The sequence below is a fragment of the Pavona decussata genome, unplaced genomic scaffold, assembly GCF_977016875.1.
Source record: "Pavona decussata unplaced genomic scaffold, jaPavDecu1.1 SCAFFOLD_386, whole genome shotgun sequence".
NCBI lineage: Eukaryota > Metazoa > Cnidaria > Anthozoa > Scleractinia > Agariciidae > Pavona > Pavona decussata.
In genome coordinates, this window is record NW_028145758.1 from 693004 (window position 1) to 713717 (window position 20714).

The 20714-nt window shown below is 36.8% G+C and overlaps 1 protein-coding gene and 1 long non-coding RNA gene across 4 annotated transcripts in view; one reads left to right on the forward strand and one right to left on the reverse strand.

The window, feature by feature from the left end:
• LOC146451470 (uncharacterized) overlaps positions 1–9088 on the reverse strand; it is a 236248-nt gene extending 227160 nt beyond the window's left edge. Inside the window, exon 1 of one of the 2 annotated variants that reach the window (XM_085098858.1) lies at positions 8828–9088. In XM_085098858.1, coding sequence (XP_084954984.1) covers positions 8828–8938 — 111 coding nt within the window. In that variant the 5' untranslated portion in view covers positions 8939–9088. The remainder of the gene's footprint in view (positions 1–8827) is intronic. The other variant, XM_085098855.1, reaches the window with a different exon arrangement.
• The window catches only part of LOC146451483 (uncharacterized), a 36693-nt gene extending 17545 nt beyond the window's left edge, over positions 1–19148 (forward strand). The window contains exons 1-2 of one of the 2 annotated variants that reach the window (XR_014859974.1): positions 17199–17478; positions 18913–19148. This is a non-coding gene — a long non-coding RNA (uncharacterized LOC146451483). Of the gene's footprint in view, positions 1–17198; positions 17479–18912 lie in introns of those variants that run through there. The other variant, XR_014859975.1, reaches the window with a different exon arrangement.
• The last annotated feature ends 1566 nt before the right edge of the window (positions 19149–20714 follow it).

The following is a 20714-nucleotide window of genomic DNA, read 5'->3' on the forward strand; positions in this document are numbered from 1 at the left end:
ACAAAACTGATTGTAAATCCAAATGACCATGTAATGCTCTTATTTTTATGACCAAATTAAGGTAGATTAAACACCATAACTTTATCAAAACCCAGCTGTTTTCCTAGCTAAGGCAATGGGATAGACACTTTTCGAACTCTCACTGGAAGCATGATGGACATTCACAGGGACAATACCAATCATGACTTGTTGCCTCCCTGTTGTGGGACAGAAGTACAAAAACATAACTGAAATTCAAATTGATTTCTAATAAAAGCTCAAAGAGTTAAATAACTACTAGATACAAAGGCTGAGACAAAACATGTCACCAGTAGTCTCCATGCTAGAAGGGGAAAAAAAAGTTGTGTTGGCATAAAGCAACTAGGATGCTTGCCCATCACTGAACTCTTAAAAAAAATTATGACTATAAATAATAAAATTAAAACATAACAATAGTAACAGGCTTTATTGTATCAACTTGTTCACCAGTTTGTTTGCACTGGCTTCTTGAAATGACCCAAACAACTACAGGTATTTAGTTAGGTCTTAAGCAGAGTAAAGTGTGTCAAAGAAAGATCTGATGATGATTACATGTAGATGGCATTATCAAAATGGATGCAGCAGTTGTCAAATAAAAAAAAACAATGTCATACTTGATATTTTACCCGAAATCATAGTTTAATATCCAACACCTACCAAAAAATGGTCTTCCATCAAGAAGCCGACCAAATACTTCTTCAACATAGAAAAAAGGAATTTTAACACGAAGGTCATCGCGGAACTTAAACCAGATCCCGACGGCAATGTCATTGTAGATGAAAAAGAAATCATGTGCGAAATTCACTCTTATTATGCTGATTTATATAAATCGGAGGTGGATAGTGATAAAAGCGATGACAGTGACTTCAATAACTTTACTGCCAATCTAGAACTGCCGAAACTATCTGACGATGAAAGGGATGAAATTGAAGGAAAGCTAACTCTTGAAGAATGCCAGAATATATTGAGGACATTTAAATTAGGAAAGTCTCCAGGAGAAGATGGTTATACTGTCGAATTCTTCAACTGTTTTTTTGAAATTCTTGGTCAGGATCTACTGAACAGTCTTAATGCTTCTTACGACGTTGGCGAGCTGTCAATTTCTCAAAGAAGAGGTGTCATAACACTTGTTCCAAAAGAAGATTCTAACTTATTGTTTCTGTCAAATTGGCGCCCCATCACTTTATTAAATGTCGACTATAAGATCGCATCTAAAGTTATTGCTAAAAGAATAGAAAGTATACTACCGAAGTTAATTAATCCAGACCAAACCGGATTTGTTAAAGGAAGATACATCGGGCAGAACATTCGTTTGTTAACAGACGTTCTTGAACAAACAAAACGGCAAAACATTCCGGGAATCCTTCTTTTGCTTGATTTTATTAAAGCTTATGATTCCCTGGAATGGTCCTTTATTCAACAGACTCTTTCTGTATTCAACTTTGGTGAAAGTATCAAACGTTGGATCTCCATTTTGTACGCTAAAAGTGAAAGTTCAGTCTTAAACAATGGCTTTTGTACAGAATCCTTTCCATTGTCTAGAGGAGTTAGACAAGGCTGTCCATTATCCCCTCTCCTCTTTATTCTAGGAGCGGAAATTTTAGCGAGTAAGATACGACAAGATCAAAACATACAGGGGATAAAAATCCACGGTTACGAATTCAAAATTAGTCAATTTGCTGATGACACCTCCTTATTATGTAAAGATCTAAATTCAGTTGAAAATGCCATTGCCTTACTCAATGTCTTTGAACGTGTATCGGGATTGAAGCTTAACCAGTCTAAAACAAAAGCACTATGGCTGGGACCTTGGCGTTTTAGTGATTCTAAACCGTTGGATCTAAAATGGACTAAAGATCCCGTCAGAACTCTTGGTATTTTTATTTCTTACGATGAAAAAGGTAACTACAAGAAGAACATTACCGAAAAAATTGAAAAAATGGACAACCGGCTTAACTTCTGGAGATCCCGAAGTCTAACTCTACTTGGTAGATGTCTAATTTTTAAAAGCTTAGGAGTTCCACAGCTGATTTATTCGGCTTCAATGTCGAGCATGCCTATAGAAGCGAGTGTCAAGTTGATCACCAACTATTTATTTAATTTTATATGGAACAAAAAACCTGATAAAATAAAAAGGCAAGTAATGTACCAGGACTATATGGATGGCGGTTTGCGCGTACCAAATATTTTGACTACATTTAAGTCCCTTAATTTAGCATGGATACCCAGACTTTTAAAAAGTGAAAACTGCTCAGATGAATCTTGGTCATATATCCCAAGCTATTATTTTAAAAGGTATGGTGGACTTAACTTCTTACTTCGATGTAATTACGATAACCATTTTATTAAACAGATTGACCTTCCACTTTTTTATAAAGAAATCCTAATCCACATGTTGGAGTTAAAACAGTTGTATGGATATTACCAAGAGCAAGATTTAGTGCTATTTAATAATAGAGAAATCTTAATAAACGGGAAGCCATTTTATTACAACGAATGGCATCTTAATGGTATATTCTCTATCCGGGATGTTTTAAATGATGAGGGGAAATTTCTTTCCTATCAGGAATTCCTCCAAAAATACCGTCACCTTAAGTGCAATTTTCTTCGATATTTTCAAGTCCTTGCAGCAATTTCGAAACATCTGCGAGAAAAGGCAAGTCAGACCTCGCTTAACAAACGCGAATTCGAAAAGGACAACTTTATATTCTCTCTGTCGCCAACTGTTTCAATAAACTTACTCAAGGTGAAAAGCAAAGATTTCTATTGGCTTATTACAAAAAAATTTGTAACTAAGGCTACTGGTTCAAGGAAATGGGAACACGAAATTCAGTCGATGAATTTGAGTTGGCCTTGCTATTTTAGTAAATTGAAGCTAATCTGTAAGGAACCTAAACTTAGAGAATTCTATTATAAATTTTTACATAGAATTATTGTTACAAAGAAGGAATTGTATTACTTTGGTATTGAAAATAACAAAGACTGTCTATACTGTAATGAAGGTGACTCGATGGGTCACACTTTCATCGACTGCCACTTTTCCAAGTCCTTTATCAGTAACGTTATGGAATGGTTCAACAGGGAACATGCCACCTCCCTTTCAACCTCCACCGAAGAATTTCTATTTGGTAAATTTGGTAATGATCAGTTATCGTCTTCAGATATGTCCCTTAAAAAATTTAATTATTGCTTGTTATTTGCAAAATATTATCTTTACTGTCAAAAACTGAACAAAAAACAAATCAACTTTGATGAGTTTAAGCAACGTATTCTCTTCAAACTTCGCATTGAAGGCCTTTCATAATTCAACCTCTTTAATATTCATTATTTACTTAGTCTACTTAGTCTATATTTAACATGCCTGTTACAACTTGTGTTTGTGTGTACGTTTTTTGTGCATGTGTCCAGTGTTGTGTAACTGTGTGTATTTCTGAAATGTAAAACTACAAATTGTAATCTTGTTATTTCCAATAAAGATTTCCATTAAAAAAAAAAAAAAAAAGTTTTAAATTGACTTCCAGCATTTCCTGGTCAGGTTGATGCAGTCTGGTCTCCCTTGCAGCCCAGGCCACAGCAGCTGAAAGGCTAACCTGAAATCCACAGGGAGCACCATCTGGGAGAGGCTTGACACCCATTGCCTTCCTCACAATACGACAAATCAATTTTCTAATTGCTTTGATTTGGTTTTTATTGAGAAGGACTGGGATGTCAGTATATTCTAGGAAAAAACGCAGATTAAAGAACCCATCAATAATTGTCATAACAAAACTGAAAGATCATCACATAGAACATTGCAAAATAATTAGTCACAATGAATTGTTTTGGGGGGTCTCTCATCTTCATATGAATAAGAATGAGTGTGAAACATTTTCATTGTTTTTAATTGGTGCAGATTTTTAATGTGTTGGCCATCCTGTCAACAGCATCTACATCTGTTATCCTGCTCTTTTGGGAGGAAACATGTTTTCACAGCCTAAAATAACCATCTTCCCTGATATTTTGTCGGCAAAGAAACCACAGAAAATTTGAAACCGCAACCGGAAAGCAAACTTTTGCTTTCAACTATCAGGGTTGCACAAGGTGAAACAAATGTGTCAGTGATTACACTTTGCATAACTTAAAAAATCTTTGGTCAAAATTTTAGGCCAATAATCTTAGCAACATTGTTTCTTCGCCATTTGACCAGCACGCTTACACCCATCTTTCCTCAGCAGAAGAAGATGACAGACTTGGTGTGCTAAGTTTGACGAGCTCCGGAAACAAGTAATAATTATTATAAAATAATAGATAGAGTAATAATAATTATAAAATCCACGTCCGTGCATGTTAAAAATAGAACGCGAACTTGAGCAGATCTTGCGCGCTGTTTAATTTTATTGCATATTTCCTGTTTGCTGTTCAGTGACAAGAAATGACAGTTTTAGCTGTGTTTCCTATTGTTAAGCCCGAGTTTTCCGAAATCTGCCCGCTCCAACTAAGCACTACGGTGCCTTTGATGTTTTTGCCGATTTCCAAAAATTTTCCAAACCATAATAGTTAGGGTTGCACTAGGAAAAGTGTCTCGTTGACAGATTTCGACTGCAAAGTAAACAAATTCTCGCAAAGTAAACAAATTCTCGCATAAATTCTCACAAAATTTTGCTTAGTGCGAACTATGCCATGAGTTTCCATTGTTATATATGTTGTGGTCCAATTTTATCCCTTATCCTTGGTTCACCCTTTGTTTTTGGGTATGGTAATGTGTGGAAATATGATAATTATTTAAAACAAAGGAAGAAAAAAATTTAAACCAGGGATAAATTTGAACCACAACATATAGTTTGCTCGTAGTTACTAAAACAAGGAATGACCTCAAATGATCTAAAATGACCTAAAATGAACAAATATGAACCTAAAATGACCTAAAATGATATAAAATTATTATTTTTTTAATTTTATAACAAAGACTAGTGAGCAGCACAACAGAAGACTTCTTATAGTTTATTTCCGACGCGTTTCGTCTCTACCGGAGACTTCTGCAAGGAAATTCCCGATAATTACTCTATCACAACCGCGGCTTTGATTGATGCAAAGTGTGTAGTTTTTCCCAAGTGTCTAGTTTTTCCAAACCATAGATGGCATTTAATAAGAAGAAAATCCAGCGCTAAAAGAAAATTTAACCGGGAGCACCGCTCTTTTCATAGAGAAAAGGGTGTTCTTTGGAAGACATAACCCGTGAGGGCAAAACTCTTATTTAGGCTAAACACGCACATGAGAGTCGCGTAGGCCTGTCAACCCCATTATGCCATGTTGATTAATAACAGACAGGCCCTCTCTCATGTCGTGAAAGACACACTGTACAAGAACTCCGTAAAAACAAAGACGAAAAACGCACTCCTGGCGGTGTATACAGCTTTATACAGTCTCCATAGTGAGCTATATGCTGCAACACATATCAGACACTTCTACCTATCCGCGAGCAAAATGGCAGTTCATGTACAAAACTTAACGTTTTAGCCATCATAGAAAACACAGCGTCAAGCTTAGCCCCACCACGGATCGAACTCGCAGCCACCAGATTGGTTAAAACCAAGGAGCCAATTGAATTGCAGGGTTTTCGATCCGAACAATGGGTTTATAATTTGACAAGAGAGCGCGTTTGTTGAAATGATACCGAGAACTCATCTCTATCATTTCTGAAGAATCGGCAACTGATGAGATCCACAAGATTCGGATCGAAACAGCGGTCTTGCCTGACCATTGCCTTAAATGCTACAGAATTTACTTACGGCCGAAGGACTAGAAGCAGCCCCTGGCCAGAGCACGTAAACACAGGAGGAAAATACTAAGCTCCCGCAACACAAACCTCACAGTTACAGAGCTTAGCGGAGCGACAACAAAACACACAGCCGTAACTTAAGCGGCCTTTAGCCCTCAATTTAACGCATTGCATAGCTTTCAAAGAAGCTACAATAATTAAGAACGGATCAAGAGACAAATAACCGTGATAAGAAACACAGCATCTTGCAACAAAAGCAAATAGCCGGGCCCGGCAATCTGACGAAAGCTGCATATAATGTATAGCTATTACACGGTTCTAATCCTATCCTTACAACGATAAAAAGAGAGGCTATACTGTCACCAGACGCACTGAAATGAGCCATACCAAGCCTAAACAAAAACGGCATAAGAACGACAGTATCTAAACGGAAACTTAACAACAAGAGGTCAAAATGACCTTTGAGATCAATTACAACACATGCGACAATTAAACACATGGCTTTGTTCAATGTCTATCGCGCAAATCCTTCAAACCATAGATAGCATTTAATAAGAATAAAATCCAGCGCTAAAAGAAAATTTAAACGGGAGCACCGCTCTTTTCATAGAGAAAAGGGTGTTCTTTGGAAGACATAACCCGTGAGGGCAAAACTCTTATTTAGGCTAAACATGCACATGAGAGTCGCGTAGGCCTGTCAACCCCATTATGCTATTCTGATCAGTTCTCCTTTTGGAAGCTTTTTCATCTTAAATTCCCCTGTAAACCACGAATTCATCATCGATGTTAGTTGTGTTATCCCGGATGAAAGCAAACTGGCAGGCATTCCCATATGAAAAGCTTTTGCACTTAGCCTCGCTTTCATAATGAGGCTCAAATGGGAACTCGGAAATGGCCTGTTGGTTTTTAACTGGGATTTATCATCAGTTTTTTCCCTCACAATCCAACATTGGAACCGGGAAAGTCGCCGCACAGGAATGAGAAATAAATTATTACGGATCATTATTACAACATCGATATTAACTGAATCACTTCATGGTCAAACCTACTCTAGTCAAATTGCCTTCGTTGCTTTCAGAATTGACGTATTGATTTTTCAGACAATCAATTTACTCCAGTTAATTAGTATCTCTTCTTCCAAGCCTCGGTTGTTCAAAAAGTGTGGATAACTTTATATGTCCAGTGCATAAGTCACCATCCAGCGAATAGATTGTCCTCTAATTTAATATACATTTAATACGACGGAAAGCGCTTTATCCACTGGATAAAATTATGCGATCTATGAACAACCGGGGCCAGATATGTAATTGGTTACCAAATGCTGGAGGTCACCGTACGATGGACAAGCACCCCTCGGGAGGGTGGTGAGATGGGAATGAAGGTGAGGGGTGAGGTTAGTTGAGTTGAGGTGAGATATAACTTTTAGTATCAATTCAACGACGATATCATCAAGTTCCTTGTATAACTTAACCATGCTGCAGAAACCGGGTTTAATTTCGCTAGCGCTCCGCCTGTATGTAACACCATGACCCGAATACCTGGTTTAACTCTCAAAAATAACTCAATAGCATTCAGTTTTATTAGGAAGATTTATTTATCAGTTATCAATCTAAGGCGTAACACAGCATCAGCTCGACAGTCTAATAATTTTCTAGAAGAACACGCCGATATTTCTTGCAACAGGAATACAAGACCATTTCAGATCTCGCGCTCACGGCCACGGCGACATCTTCGGAACTTAGAGATGCATCTTACTTTGGTCACGCTTGTTGCCAAACAGAGTGCCAACCTCCTTTTGCATCCCTAAATAAAAAACAGAAAAGAAGCAAAATCGTAATTGAGTCTGTACGGGTAGAAAAAAGGCTTTGTTGTAGGTAAAAGGGTAAGTGGATATGGATAACTCGTGATTAACTAACGCAGTATTTCAGTGCCTCGCTTGGACTATCATTTAGCACGGTGAAAGAAGAGAAACAAGAAAAACTGCTAGTGAATGTATGCGGATTAGAATATGTACAGTAATTAAATAATTATACTAGGTAAAATGAATTATTACAGAAACCAATAGAGGACGAATGAATCAATTAACGAAAGAACAAAACGAGCGAACGAATAAATTACCTTATTTATACACGGTCAACTCATCAGTTCTTTATTTATACTAAACTGAACTACTTAATTTCTTTTTTCTATCGTAAAACAGCTATTTCTATACCTTAAGATTAAAATTATGTCTAACACTGCTATATGAATAGTGAAATGTGAGATTTGACGGAAAGTTTCCTCCAAAGAATTGTCCCAGCGAAACTGAATCTTTCCTTCATAGAATTCGAGCAAGGAAACGGGCAAGGTGGCTGGGGTAGCAAGTTTACCACTAATATCTCTTAGAAAGTAACTGCAGACTGGAACAAAGATAGTCAGATGCCAAACAGTGGAGTGACTTCTAGAACCATTGCGGCATTATTTAATCTTCTCAGGAGTTGTCAAGTTTCTTCCAGCCAAGTGGATTATCTCTTGTAGCAAATACGAACTGCTAGTGAAATGTGTTTATGAATTCCATGTCAGTTAATAGTTGATAACTTAAAAGTTGCAGAGAGAACAACGTTCAAAAAAGTGAAGCTTGAACTGGATCCAAACCATCATCAATAATGGGTTCCAGTGAAATACCCGTTCAAACCTACTATTTCAAGGTTCTACTAACTTCACTATATATGCAACAGTCTATTAATCTGTTCTTGTGTACATAGCAGGTCGAATATTGGCTGTCAGAAGCTGCCCTTTTTTTTCCTATTGCCAGCCTTTCAATCAATGTCGTTTGTAAACCAGGAATTCTTATCATTGCTATTCAGTTACGTTATCATCCCAGATGAAAGCAAACTGACGGACGGTCTCAAAGCTAGTATTTGGTTCAATCAAAGATTATTCCCTTTTGGGTCGAATCTTAAGGGTGGCCTAGTAGGAACTTCGTTAAATCAAAATAACCAAATTAACGACCTAATCGTTCTTTTATAAGAAAGAGAGAGAGAAAAAAAAAACATAAAAACTGGTACGTACTTTTCTCGCACGCGCATCATGAACATTTTCGTCGATGCTGTCGTCATCATTCTCGATCTCAGCAGGATCGTTTAGCTGAACATCTCCCTCTTCGTCCTCACCGTCACTCATTTCTTCAAAAAAAGGCTTTGCGTACACCACGGTCGCCAGAAATCAAAAATCAGTCTCATGTTTTCTTGTCAGCAATTTCTTTCTTTTCAGCCGAGCTCCGAAACAAGACGTAACTATATCCACCACGAGTGAATCAGCTTTCAAACGCCAAACGCTTGCTGCTATTTTATAAAAATTCGTGAAACAAATGGCCCTCGATCGTTGGATAACAAGTCCAATACACCTGATTATGGGAAAATTTGAAGGCAAATAGCTCAAGGAAAGTATATTTCAAGTTTAGAGACTGTTTTAACAGCTTTTTCATAACCTGCTAACGTCTAAAAGCGTCAAAGAAACGTGTTTCACTATAAAACGGCAAATAGATAAAATGAGATCGAACATTTTTAAATTGTATGTAAAGACAGAATTATACTGAATAATATATCAACGTTATAAAAAGGTAATCCTCCTTACTAATCAACTACTTTTTTATTGTTCTTTCTGGTCTATCATGTTAATAGCACCAATGAGTTTTCTTTTATTTCGAAAATATATATCACGATTAAATTGTGAGATATTACATTTACTTGACAAACGTTAAATTTTAGTTTGCTTTGTGAGTTTGTGATTTTTTCAAATTAAAAAATCTAATATGGTTTTTCGAGTGTTGTGAGCAGGTGAGTTCTACTGCAATCTGCGAAAAAAGTATCCTGAAAGAGTCGCAGTTTACAACACGGAGGAAGCTTAGACCATACTAACTTAATTCATATCGGTAAAGAATTACATTGCCTCTCATAAACTTTTACCATGCTCCCATTCAATTCAAACCTGTTAACTTAGAAAATTGTTGTTTGATGTTTTTATTTTAGTAACTGCTTAAGTCTAAACACGTCCTTGTCTCTTTAATTTTTATCACTAAAAAAGTATTTTCCCTAATGTCTATTTCTTACTTTTTTTAGTGGGGTTGGTATCTTAACTTTAGTTAAGTAGAATAACTTTGAAATCGTACGAGAAAAAACTTTAAAATTGAAAAATAAATTAATGTGATACTGGGTTTACCAGATGATGCGGGCTATTAGTAACTAACAGGTTCAACCTAGGCCGGCAAGATGACTGGAAAGTAAAAACATGAACAACGCAATGGATTTGAGAAAGAGCTAGCGTTTATCAAAAATATCATAGAGCAAACTAACCAATTACCAGATTTGTGTGTTTAATGGGTCAGTTATTCCGTCCGTTAAGATACCTGAGTATATTATATTACGAGGCGACATTGCAAAGATTTTTTGCCCAATGGATGGTTTCTGATTCAGTGGTTTCTAAGAATCTGAATTTTAGCACTCGACAGTTTGACGTTAAGATGACTATATAACAAATTGGACAACCATTGGACAAGCATTAATTGAACGTGGGCAGTTTTCGTCGATTCTGCAATGGAAAATAATTTGCAATTGAAAATTTGAAAAGTTGTATATATGCTTGCAGCTGAGTCTGAAATTAAAGCGCAAATTGTGAAGTGTCTGGTTGACATGACACAATTCATTCAAAGTTCAGTTACCGTTTATGTTCAGGGAGGAAATTTTTAGATTTTATTTTTATCCATAGAAATAAACTTTCCAGTAAGATCTTAGAAACAGAAAAATATTTGAAAAAGGGTGAATATTAACCGAGAAATTGGGATATAAGCGATTTTCAACTGAAATAAAACTTCACTTTGATTGACAACGTATTGCTGTTTTTTGAATCTTTAATCTTGAAAGAACACTTTCAAGAGTTAAAACTCCCAAAAAATTTGGTCAATTTCATTCAATTTAACCAGATGCTGATCATGCCATTTCCATGTGTTTGAAAGCAATCGAATTAAGGAAAATCCAACACGAGTTTTTTGGCCTTTGGGATGCTGACCTCGAGAAAAAAATTCCAAAATATGAAAATCGAATTGATTTGGAACGGTCTGGACCTTAAAGCTTCGACTGCGTGGTAAACTCGGGAATTCAATTTCTTGAAACACCAATGAAATATTTAAATAGCCAGTTCTATAAGCTTTAATTCGATATAGGGCTTTTGAGGATCTGTGATATAACACAGAGGCGCTACGTATAGCTCCATTAGACTGGTTGAACCCTTGAAGGTACACTGTAGCCTTAAATAAAGTCACGTCACGTTGGGAACGGTCCAGCATTTTGTGTTAACGGTAATTATCGCCATTTGCATTTGTTTGGGAAAAACAAGGGAGCGCAAAATAGTCAGGCTGGTTTATAAACAGGGAACTCAACGAGAATATTGAAGCGAAATAATTATAATGTTGATTCCTATATTCCCACATTGGGACATTTTTATGTCCTTTTAATGGGGAAATTTGTGTAAACTAAAACAGTTCAATTCTTTAGCTTAAAATTTGAAAACTGCTGAATATTTTAGGAAACGGAATGCTAATCCCCAAATTTACAAACTGCTGTAGGCTTAAATTCCGAAAATACAACCTGACCTTTTTTCCATTCTTTAAATGATGTATTTGCGCCTTTTTCCTTTGTCAACCAAGCCAAACTTTTATTTGACCTTGTTATAAATGAAAACTTTGTTTGTCGTCACAATTGAATCCGAAGATCTCAGGCAGGGAATGTCTTTTCCAAAAGATGTTCAACCGAAACATTAACTGGTGTCCATGTCTGGAGCACTGAAAGCCTTTTAGATCCAAGCTCAAGACAGTACTTACTATACAATTTACTAGTTCAATCCTTTAAAGGAGTTTTCATAGCTATCTGACTTTCAACACTGGTGATACATCGAAATAAATTACACTTAACTACGAACTACGGTCATACTACTAGAAGAACACAATATTGATACCGCCACAAGCATTCTGGCAAAGTCCCCCACACAGTGTTGATCCCCGGAAAACCCCACGGGGAGTGGATAATATTAAAGACATTTGATATTTGATATCCAGTGTAGATCGACTCGAAATCGGACCTCGTTGTTCCTCTTAACTTAACGTGGGCAGTTTTCGTCGATTTTGCAATTGAAACATCCATGCAGGCTGGAGCTGGTTAACAAGGCATGTTTCATTTAAATAAAGCGACGTTATCGGAAAGGGCGAGCATTTCGCGTTTGAACAGTCTAAATTCCCTCGCTATTTTATGGCCTTTTAAAAGGTAAATTTGTGTAATCTTAAACAGCCTTCTTTAGCTGAAAATTTATATAGCATAAACTTCCAGGGAAGGCAATGTAATCCCTTGAGCTGCTGATGCTAGCTAGCCTTTTTTGGCATTATTAAAGACGTATTTCTCCTGTAAAAGGACAGATATAGGAAGCGTAGTAAGGTGTCTACGCCAAACCTCGTTGATTGGTTGAGATTGAGAGAATCAAATAGTCTGAAACGCCAAATTTTCAGGGAAATCTAACGAGAATATTAGGGAGACAACGACAACGCCACAAAACGATAGGTTTAATGAGCAAAAATAATCGCTTTGCACGTGCGTTTTACATTTTGGTACATTTCTTTGCTGTCCTCTGCAAAACAACAACGTGAAATGACATTCTAAGTTTTTTGGAGAGCGTGAGCACACGACGGTGAATTTGTCATTTTATCTCTTAACTTGTACGCCACTTCTACCAATTTGGTTACAGGATAGTTCGCTGTTTCTGTAGAAGTTGAGCAAGTTAAAATATTCGCGAAGTAGCACAAATGAAATAAAGCCATTGCCGTTGTCGCTGCTTAAGCTCCCTAATATTCTCGTTGGACACCCCTGAAAAAATGGCGTTTCAGACTTTTTGCCATCTATTCACTTTAAACGTTCTGAGATTCATATGATAGAAACAGGCTTGGCGTAGAGTGCGAAAAAGGCCAGCTAATATCAGCAGCTCGTAAATTCAAGGGATTAATTTTATAATTGCGTTCCCTGGAAGTTTGTGCTATATATACAATTTCAGTTAAGAAATGCGATCAGATCAGGCTGTTTTAGATAACGGCAAATTTACCTTTTAAGGGGTTATAAAATGACCAGGGAATTTAGACTGTGTAAATGCGAAATGCTTTATGTGTCAGATCGGTGAAGAAAGATGAAGTCTTTCCCTGTAGCATTGCAGCTTTAATATTAAAACACGAAGGGAAACCTTCTGATGTTTTAATGTAGCTTTTAAAATTTTTAAGATTAAGCCTATGTGGAAAGGTAATTTATTTGTAGAAAACCGTGTTACTAGTAGACCTAGTGAAGATAACTGAACCATACGGAAATAAGGGAAGGGACAGACAGACGGAAAGAGGAGTGAACATAAGGCCGAAACCACTAAAGGCCAATGAGAGACTAACTGAATAATCAGACAAATACCCCATATATACCAGCCAAAATGAACAAACCACACAACCGAAAGCCAACTCAGCCCCATAACCGAACGATCAGCATAAGAAACCAATTGCACTGGTAAAAAATTTGTTTGAAAATGGGCTTTTAAATGCGTACATCTTTATTAAAATTTTTATTGACTTTTTCAGTACTTTGTCCTTATAGATATTGGATGCGACCGCACGACCGAAGAAACAGCACCAAATGTCAATTTCACGGTTGTTTTTCGAATTGAGGGCTTCTTCGTAATGTTTTCATAGAGCTTTTAAATGGTTAAATTTTATTCTTTATAACATGTTTATGCCCATGGATAGCAAGAAGGACTGGGAAATTGGAGGAACAACTGAACAAATCAGAAACGCAAACGAACGAACAAACGGGAGCCCGAGCGAACGAACGTCCAAAACGGGCGAACGGACAGCCGAATGACTGAGTTATCGAAAAAACGGTCCACCGGGATTACATTGCCTTCCCTGGAAGTTTATGCTGTATAAATTTTCAGCTAAAGAATGCGAACAGATCATGCTGTTCTAGATTACACAAAAAGGGCCATAAAATAACGTGGGAATTTAGCAGACTGCTCAAACGCGAAATGCTAGCCCTTTTCGATAACGTCACTTTATTTAAAAACATGCCATGTCAACAACCTCTAGCCTGCGTGGCTGTTTGGATTATAGAATCGACGAAAACTGCCCACGTTAAGTTAAAACTGTCAAACAAAGTCAAATGGTTATTATTTTACCCTACTTTGCATTAAGGGGGAAGCATTATGAGGGTTTAATGTAAGGAAACTGAATGTATAATAACGAAGAATATATAATATTAGAAAAAAGTATGTAATTCAAATATTTCATTTCTTTTAAGAAAAAAGTTTGCACTGCCGTCAAGTACTTGCTTAAATTGTTTTGTTGGGTTGATTGCATCCAATCTCCTTAAACGTTCTGAGATTCATATTACCGAACCAGGTTTTGCCAAAGACACCTTAATGGGCTTACTATATCTGTCCTTTACGGACATTAAGGATTGAATTTCAACTGAAGGCGACCGATTCCAGTCCCGAGTCCCGAGTCTAATTCCACTTCAAATTTTGCATAGGAAACCCAGCTTTAAGGCCGGATTTCTTACCCAAATTGCGATTTCGAGCCCATCTATACTGGATATCAAATATCAAATATCTTTAATATTATCCACTGCCCGTTGAGTTTTATGGGGATCATGTACAACACTATGTAAGAAATTTTGTCAGAATGCTCATGGCGGTATCAATATTGTGATCTTTTAGAAGTATCACCGTAGTCCGTAGTTTAGTCTAATTTATTTCAAAGTATCACTATTGTTGTAAATCAGATATTCCAAAAAAACAAAAACAATACAAAACAAAACAAAAACCCTCAAAGAGTTCAAAGGATTAAAAAAAAAAAATAAATCGTATGGCAAGGAAAGACATTACCTGCCTCAGTGAAAATTTAGGATTCAATTGTGACGAAAAAAAACGTTCCATTTACAAAAAGGTCGAATGAAAGTTTAACATAGCTGATAAGCAAAGGAAGGGCAAGTACATCTTTAAAGGGGTAAAAATAACATCAGCTTGTATCCTTAGAAAGCCTACAACAGTTCGTAAATTAGGGAATTACCATTCCGCTTCCCAAAATGTTCGCCAATTTATAAACTTTGAGCTAAAGAATTGAACTGTTTTAGGTTACACAAATTTCCCCGTTAAAAGGACATAAAATAGTACCGATGTAGGAATTTAGGAACAAACATTTCAATTCAGTATTTTGGTTTAATATTCTCGTTGAGTTCCCTGTTCATAAGCCAGCCTGACTATTTTGCATTCCCTCGATTTTCCCAAACAAATGCTAATGGCGATAATTACCGTTAACCGTTCTAACGCAAAATGCTGGACCGTTCCCAACGTAACGTTACTTTATTAAAGGCTACAGTGTACCTTCCAGGGTTCAACCAGTTTAATGGATGTATAGGTAGCGCCGCTGGGTTATATCACAGATCCTCAAAAGCCCTATATCGAATTAAAGCTTATAGAACTGGCTATTTAAATATTTCATTGGTGTTTCAAGAAATTGAATTCCCGAGTTTACCGCGCAGTCGAAGCTTTAAGGTCCAGACCGTTCCAAATCAATTCGATTTTCATATTTTGGAATTTTTTTCTCGAGGTCAGCATCCCAAAGGCTAAAAAACTCGTGTTGGATTTTCCTTAATTCGATTGCATTCAAACACATGAAAATGGCATGATCAGCATCTGGCCAAATTGAATGAGGTTGACCAAATCTTTTGAGAGTTTTAACTCTTGAAAGTGGCCTTTCCAAGCGAAGATTAAAGATTTAGAAAACAGCAATACGTTGTCAATCAAAGTGAAGTTTTATTTCAGTTGAAAATCGCTTATATCCCAATTTCTCGGTTAATATTCACCCTTTTTCAAATATTTTTCTGTTTCTAAGATCTTACTGGAAAGTTTATTTCTATGGATAAAAATAAAATCTAAAAATTTCCTCCCTGAACATAAACGGTAACGAACTTTGAATGAATTGTGTCATGTCAACCAGACACTTCACAATTTGCGCTTTAATTTCAGACTCAGCTGCAAGCATATATACAACTTTTCAAATTTTCAATTGCAAATTATTTTCCATTGCAGAATCGACAAAAAATTCCCCACGTTCAATTAATGCTTGTCCAATGGTTGTCCAATTTGTGATATAGTCATCTTAACGTCAAAATGCCGAGTGCTAAAATTCAGATTCTTAGAAACCACTGAATCAGAAACCATCCATTGGGCAAAAAATCTTTGCAATGTCGCCTCGTAATATAATATACTCAGGTATCTTAACGGACGGAATAACTGACCCATTAAACACACAAATCACGTAATTGTTTAGTTTGCTCTATAATATTTTTGATAAACGCTAGCTCTTTCTCAAACCCATTGCGTTGTTCATGTTTTTTCTTTCCAGCCATTATGCCGGCCTAGGTTGAACCTGTTAGTTACTAATAGCCCGCATCATCTGGTAAACCCAGTATCACATTAATTTATTTTTCAATTTTAAAGTTTTTTCTCGTACGATTTCAAAGTTATTCTACTTAACTAAAGTTAAGATACCAACCCCACTAAAAAAAGTAAAACATAGACATTAGGGAAAATACTTTTTTAGTGATAAAAATTTGATTCCTCAGTTACCAATGGCACTTTTATTAAAGAGACAAGGACGTGTTTAGACTTAAGCAGTTACAAAAATAAAAACATAAATCAACAATTTTCTTATTTAACAGGTTTGAATTGAATGGGAGCATGTTAAAAGTTTATTAGAGGCAATGTAATTCTCTACCGATATGAATTAAGTTAGTATGGTCTAAGCTTCCTCCGTGTTGTAAACTGCAACTCTTTCAGGATACTTTTTTTCGCAGATTGCAGTAGAACTCACCTGCTCACAACACTCGAAAAACAATATTAGATTTTTTAATTCGAAAAAAATCACAAACTCACAAAGCAAACTAAAATTTAACGTTTGTCAAGTAAATGGAATATCTCACAATTTATTCGTGATATATATTTGCAAAGTAAAAGATTTACGCTATTAACATGATAAACCAGAAAGACAAAATAAAAAAGTAGTTGATTTGTATAGAGGATTACCTTTTTATTATATTAGTATATTATTCAGTATAATTCTGTCTTTACATAAAATTTAGAAATGTTCAATCTAATTTTATCTATTTGCCGTCTTATAGTAAAACTGGTTTCTTTCACCCTTTTAGACGTTAGCAGGTTATGAAAAAGCTGTTAAAACAGTCTGTAAACTTCAAATATACTTTCCTTGAACTGTTTGCCGTCAAATTTTCCCACAATCAGGTGTATTGGACTTGTTATCCAACGATCGAGGGCCATCTGCTTCACGAAGTTCTATAAAAGAGCGGCAAGCGTTTGGCGTTTGAAAGCTGATTCACTCGTGGTGGATATAGTTACGTCTTGTTTCGGAGCTCGGCTGAAAAGAAAGAAATTGCTGACAAGAAAACATGAGACTGATTTTTGCATTAGCCTTCGTCCTTCTGGCGACCGTGGTGTACGCAAAGCCTTTGTTTGACGAAATGAGTGACGGCGAGGACGAAGAGGGGGATGTTCAGCTAAACGATCCTGCTGAGCTCGAGAATGATGACGACACCATCGACGAAAATGTTGATGATGCGCGTGCGAAAAGAAGAGTACGTACCAGATTTTATTCTCTCTCTCTCTCTCTCTCTCTCTCTCTCTCTCTCTCTCTCTCTCTCTCTCTCTCTCTCTCTCTCTCTCTCTCTCTCTCTCTCTCTCTCTCTCTCTCTCTCTCTCTCTCTCTCTCTCTCTCTCTCTCTCTCTCTCTCTCTCCCTCTCTCTCCTATAAAAAAACGATTAGGTCGCCAATTCTGTTATTTTGCTTTAACGAAGTTCCCACCAGGCCACCATTAAGATTCAACCCAAAAGGGACCATTAAGATTCAACCCAAAAGGGAATAACTTTGATTGAACCAAATACTAGCTTTAAGACCGTCCGTCAGTTTGCTTTTATCTGGGATGATAAGGTAACTGAATAGCAATGATAAGAATTCCTGGTTTACAAACGACATTGATTAAAAGGCTGGGATTAGGAAAAAAAAGGGCAGGGCAGTTTCTGGTAGCCAATATTCGACCTGCTATGTACACAAGTACAGATTAATAGATTGTTACATATATAGTGAAGTTGGTAGAATCTTGAAATAGTAGGTTTGAACGGGTATTTCACTGGAACCCGTTATTGATGATTGTTTGGATCCAGTTCAAGCTTCACTTTTTTGTAAGTTGTTCTCTGCAACTTTTGAGTTAACAACTTTTAACACTGTCATGGAATTCATAAACACATTTCACTAGCAGCTCGTATTTGCTACAAGAGATAATCCACTTGGCTGGAAGAAACTTGACAACTCCTGAGTAGATTACATAATGCCGCAATGGTTCTATAAGTCACTCCACTGTTTGGCATCTGACTATCTTTGTTCCAAATTTAGCAATCGTAGCTATGTCTCCAGTTACGTTCTAAGAGATATTAGTGGTAAACTTGCTACCCCAGCCACCTTGCCCGTTACCCTGCTCGAAATTCATGAAGGAAAGATTCAGTTTCGCTGGGACATTTCTTTGGAGAAAAATTCCCGTCAAATCTCACATTTCACCACTCATATAGCAGTTTAAGACATAATTTTAATCTTTAGGTATAGAAATAGCTGTTTTACGATAGAAAAAAGAAAAGTAGTTCAGTCTAGTCTAAATAAAGAACTGATAATTTGACCGTGTATAAATAAGGTAATTTATTCGTTCGTTCTTTCCTTCATTCATTCGTTCGTCCTCTATTGGTTTCTGTAATAATTCATTTTACCCAGTATAATTATTTTAATTACTGTACATATTCTAATCCGCATACAATCTACCAGTTTTTCTTGTTTATTAGTCCGTTAAAATTTTCTTTTCTTTTACAGTGCTAAATGATTGTCCAAGCGGAGCACTGAAATACCGCGTTTGTTTATTACGAGTTATCCATATCTATTTACCCATGTACCTACAACAAAGTGTTTTTTCTACCCGTACAGACTCAATTACGATATTACTTCTTTTCTGTTTTTCATTTAGGGATGCAAAAGGAGGTTGGCACTCTGTTTGGCAACGAGCGTGACCAAAGTAAGGTGCGGCATAAAGTTCCGTAGATGTCGTCGCAAGGGCCTTGAGCTGGAGATCTAAAATGGTCTTGTAGTCCTGTTGCAAGAAATATTGGCGTGTTCTTCTAGAAAATTATTAGACTGACGAGCTGACGCTGTGTTACGCCTTAGATTGATAACTGATAAATAAATCTGCCTAATACAACTGAATGCTGTTGAGTTATTTTTGAGAGTTAAACCTGCTATTCGGGTCATGGTGTTACATACAGGCGGAGCGCTAGCGAAATTAAACCCGTTTTCTGCAGCATGAGGCAGTTATACTAGGAACTTCATGATATCGTCGTTTACTAGATACTAAAAGTTATATCTCACCTCAACTCACCTCACCCCTTACACCCATTCCCACCTCACCACCCTCCCGAGGGGTGTTCGTCCATCGTACGGTTACCTCCAGCATTTGGTCACCCAATTACATACCTGGACCCGGTTTTTCATAGATCGTATAATTTTATCCAGTGGATAAAGCGCTTTCCATCGCATAAAATGTATATTAAATTAGAGGACAATCTATTCGCTGGATGGTGACTTATACACTGGACATATAAAGTTATCCACACTGAGAACCGAGGCTTGGAAGAAGAGATACTAATTAACTGGAGTAAATTCCTTGTCTAAAAAAACAACACGTCAATTCCTAAAGCAACGAAGGCAATTTGACTGGAATAGGTTTGACCATGAAGTGATTCAGTTTATATCGATGGTGTAAGAATGATCCGTAATAATTTATTTCCCGTTCCTGTGGGGCGACTTTCCTGGTTAACGTTCCACTGTTAGCTTGCCAGGGAGAAAATTTATGGCAAATCCCAGTTAAAAACCAACATGTACAGTCCATTTCCAAGTTCCTGTGTGAGCTTCATTATGAAAGCGAGGCTAAGTGCAAAAACTTTTCATATGGGAATGCCTGCCAGTTTGCTTTCATCCGGGATAACACATTTAACATCGATGATGAATTCGTGGTTTACAGGAAAATTTAAAATGAAAAAGCTACCAAAAGGAGAACTGATTAGAATGTTGGTTGTGTTATTGGGACAATACTTGAGATACAACTGAACCTCGCCGGGGTTCTATTTCTTATTTTTCAGCTGTTAATCGGAAAAAGAAACCCATTCTTTCTCAGGAAAATGGCGAGTCTATAACCTTGGCTGATTTACGTTTAACAATTGCCGACAAGAGCCCGACGAAACTACCCGAACCAAATCAAACGTTTTATAAACGCACATAATCGAACTCATGGGCTCGATTAAGTTTGGTAATCGAACACAATCGAACTCTCACCAAAAATTGGAGCAATTGAACCAAATCGAACTTTGATTGAGTTCAATTAGGTTCGATGGTCAGAAATGGCATACATTCGATTAAAAATGGGAGTTATAAAGGAAAATTGCTCGTGTTTGCTACTGATGAGGCGGCTTCTCAGTTTATCTCACGTTATCTCGTACCGTTCCGAGAACAGATTGCTCTCATCAAATCTTGTATTCTAGAAACAAAAACAAAACAAAACAAAACAACAAAAAAAACAGTGGAATAATGAACAACAACAACAACAACAACAACAAAAACCTTATACGGATGAATCAGCTTTGTTACAGTTCATTGATTGCATTGCTTTGCTTAAGAGATGACTTTGTTGTAGCTGTTATAAAGACCCTATAGGATGATAAATCGGTTTTATTTCAGTTTATGGCATTGCTCGCCGGACTCGTTTGTTGCATGACT